Source organism: Trichosurus vulpecula, chromosome 4 (assembly GCF_011100635.1).
Source record: "Trichosurus vulpecula isolate mTriVul1 chromosome 4, mTriVul1.pri, whole genome shotgun sequence".
NCBI classification, from domain to species: domain Eukaryota; kingdom Metazoa; phylum Chordata; class Mammalia; order Diprotodontia; family Phalangeridae; genus Trichosurus; species Trichosurus vulpecula.
The window spans coordinates 183,635,032-183,638,633 of record NC_050576.1 but is presented as its reverse complement, the minus strand read 5'-3'; the positions used below and the strand labels follow the sequence as shown (position 1 = coordinate 183,638,633).

Here is a 3,602-nt window from a genome sequence, read left to right as displayed (position 1 = left end):
AGTTCGGGTAAAGCCAACAAGGCCATTGCCCCATGGTAGAACCTACCAAGGCTGATACTCCACTGGCCTAGCCTTTGAGTAGTCAGGATCACCTGCAAACCATGATAAGGCATCAGAGTAGGACAAGTGGAGGGATTTGAGCTTTTTTTCTAAAAATCCTAGTCCCGGTCTCAGATACCATCGCCTTGCCTAAGTATTTGCTTCTCAACTCTGTTTCCGTCTTCTGAAGCCTCCACCGTCGATCACGAGCAGAAAGAAATAGGAGCACTGAAGATATTTAAAATGACATCATCATGTGCATAGTTCTGGGTCAGGGTTCTAAAATCCTTGCAAATGCTTTCTACTTTCTCTTTAGTGATATCATCTGTTTCCTGTGGGTCACTTGGAGTGGATAATGATCACCAGGACTGACAGGTCTGAAGAGGCACTTTGTCCCATCCCAGCTATGGACTCTGGGAAGAAATCAGACTTGTTCATTCTTCACACAAGACAACAGCTTTTCTTTGATCTAAATTCCGCATGCTATTGGCTCTTTATTTATTCCATAAGTCTATGGGTTCAATGTAACCTTCAGAGTAGAGTTTCCAACTCCTGTTGTAAAGGTATTTTCATGCTTTGGAAGTAAATCCCACCATGAGTCATAAAATGATGCACAGAAAACAGAGATGTATAAAACACTGAAACAATTAGGTGAGGCTGTCACATGATTGGCCAGATCATGAACAAGGCCAGATGAAAACAAAAATGATCATCCTAGAAGGAAGAAAAGAAATGAATGAGATGATGAATCAGAAAACATCAAGGAAAAAGTAGTTTCTCTCATGAGAAAGATAAATTATTTAATTGGATGTTCACTTTTTCACTATGATAAACAATAGCCAGTAAATACTGTAGAAGTGCTGACAGCAGTTGTTCATAGGGGTATATAAGAGGCTTTTGGGGCAAGGAGTTTCTCAAACACAAGTCAATCGCTATCCTTGAAAGAAAACTAGAGGACCCATCCACTGACACCATGGTCAACTCCTGTTGTGGCTCCATCTGCTCTGAGAGGAGCTGTGGCCAGGAAGTCTGTGAAGAGGCTTGCTGTGCCCCCAGCTGCTGCAGACCCAGCTGCTGCCAGCCAGCCTGCTGCCAAACGACTTGTTGCCGCCCAACTTGCTGCCGCCCAACTTGCTGTGTGACCAGCTGCTGCCGGCCCAGCTGTTGTCGTCCAGCCTGCTGCCAGACCACTTGCTGCAGAACCACGTGCTGCCGCCCCAGCTGTTGTGTGTCCAGCTGCTGCCGCCCTTCCTGCTGCCAGTCTAGTTGCTGCCGCCCCAGCTGCTGCCAGCCCTGCTGCCGTCCCAGCTGCTGCGTGTCCAGCTGCTGCCAGCCCTGCTGCCGCCCCAGCTGCTGCGTGTCCAGCTGCTGCCAGCCCTGCTGCCGCCCCAGCTGCTGCGTGTCCAGCTGCTGCCAGCCCTGCTGCCGCCCCAGCTGCTGTATTTCTAGCTGCTGCCAGCCCTGCTGCCGCCCCAGCTGCTGTATTTCTAGCTGCTGCCAGCCCTGCTGCCGCCCCAGCTGCTGTGTGTCCAGTTCCTGCCAGCCCTGCTGCCGCCCTACCTGCTGCCAGACCACCTGCTGCAGAACCACCTGCTGCCGCCCAGCCTGCTGTGGCTCCTCCTGCTGCTGAGCACCCAGACTACCAACCGTGTTGCACACCACTCTGGCTTTTCTAAGAAATACCCCTCTTTCTCTTCATCTATGACATCGACTGCAGAGGGAGAACATGTTGACACCAATCTCCTATGAGACAGGGATGAAAATTCCATTCCGTGGCACGCATATGTCTCATCTGCTTGTGTTGCCTTCCCTTTCCCTTCTCTTCCAAACATGGATCACCTATCAATTTTGAACGTGCTGATTCAAAAGGCAACAGATTCCACCAGCTCTGGGACCTCTCCCTGGTATTCGAAAGCTATAGCAAGGTACTGTTGGAGAAAGATCAGAAGCAGAACGTTTCTTCCCAGCATTTCCTAAGTCAGACACCAAAGCAAGAAAGTCAATGAAACAGAACACATTCTTTCCACATTTATCCAAATCATAGCTCTGCCATGTTTTTCATGCATTGCTTATGCATTTCCAAAGAGCTTAGCTGTATTGAGTTCTGAGTGTCTTCTGTTTCCATGTCATTTTCACACATATTCAGGAGCCACCTCAAGTCTCTTTGATATGGGAGAATTAAAGCAGAGAAGCTCAATGATTCATCCAACTGAGATTTCTGCCTGCAACCACACATTCTGGTGAAATTTGACTGAAAAATGATCACCACCCAAGACAATAAAACTCTGTTTTCTGTTTTAAATCGTCTTTGAAGTTCATTTTTATATTTTCTCTTCCAAATTCTCTCCCACTCTCCCCCCCACCCCCAATCATTGGAACCATGAAGTTTGTAGGGGGCAATCTGCTGCAGGAGATGGGATGGAATGTGATCACTTGGGCATGTAGAATGGTTGGCCTTAACAAGAAGGATCATGTTTTCATGTGAGACAAAAGTGAACGAGGAGATATCAGGAGAAGGCTTCTGACCAGTATGAGACAAGAAGGAGCTTGGAAGAGGGAATTCTTGGTCAATGACATCAGTTTTTTCAGTAGCATATATAGCAAGATTTTGATGTGAGAGCTTGGGCAGGGGGAGCTATGAGAGATGTAACGAGGCATGTAAAGGTTTGGGAAAATAGAGGAACTACATGTGTTCCATGTTGTCAACATGAAAAGATATCTAAAATGTTGATAAATAATTATTAAATGAGCTCTTAGTTATGACCCAGAAAAGAAGCATGGCAAATGGGTGGTAAAAGGGATCTTGAAGCCATCTAAATTGACTTGGAATAATCCGTCAGTTAACTGAAATCTTACACTTTTAAGAATTGGGGGTGCCTTAGCAATTACAGAGGTTACACATAATTAAACTGAAAAGTGCTACCCTGAATCAAATTAATTACTTTAGCCATAAAAACTAAAACAATGAATGATAGTAGTTTGAAACTACATAACACTGAACAATGAGATAAAAGACACTGATATAATGAGTGCTTTTTCATTCATTCATTAATGAAAGAATAAATGCATTTTCCAAACAGATATGTTCGTAAAGTCATTCACATATGTTCTGGAGACAAAAGTAAACCAGTTATCTATAATTGTGGTGCATTTGTAGTTTCTGTGTCTTGATTATTTCTGTTTAGCATACTTCAATTGAACCATAATGAATCAAGGGAAAATTCAAAAATCTGAAATTTGAAGAATTTGGTAAATGAGTGACTTTCACTGGAAGAACTTAAAAATTAATGACATATTTAATATACAAGTAAATCTACATCTCACATGAATAAAAAAAAATGCCATCTGTCCTCCCTCATTCTGTCCTGGAGGTGACCCTGCATGTTGCAAAAATATGTCAGCCAATATTATGCTTAGAGATATTTTAGTGTGTTGGAAGAGTTCCAGGGAGGGCTGTAGTATCAAACTGCCTAGAACCAATCCCTAGAGCCTAAGTTCTGGTCATTCAGATGATGCTTGATGGTGTCAAAAACTCTATAAGAGGCAAGAAGACAGCTTGGAAA

The 3,602-nt window shown here is 44.2% G+C and overlaps 1 protein-coding gene across 3 annotated transcripts; it reads left to right on the top strand.

Annotated features, from left to right (window-relative positions):
• The first annotated feature begins 1,012 nt into the window (after positions 1 to 1,012).
• LOC118845664 (keratin-associated protein 4-7-like) lies at positions 1,013 to 1,669 on the top strand. 3 transcript variants are annotated; one of them, XM_036753665.1, is made up of 2 exons: positions 1,013 to 1,398; positions 1,624 to 1,669. In XM_036753665.1, the coding sequence occupies exons 1-2, from the start codon at positions 1,013 to 1,015 to the stop codon at positions 1,667 to 1,669; spliced, it is 432 nt and encodes a 143-aa protein (XP_036609560.1). The 3 variants fall into 3 exon arrangements, with proteins under 3 accessions (XP_036609560.1, XP_036609559.1, XP_036609557.1); XM_036753664.1 differs by having other exon boundaries at positions 1,013 to 1,440; XM_036753662.1 differs by having other exon boundaries at positions 1,013 to 1,669.
• The last annotated feature ends 1,933 nt before the right edge of the window (positions 1,670 to 3,602 follow it).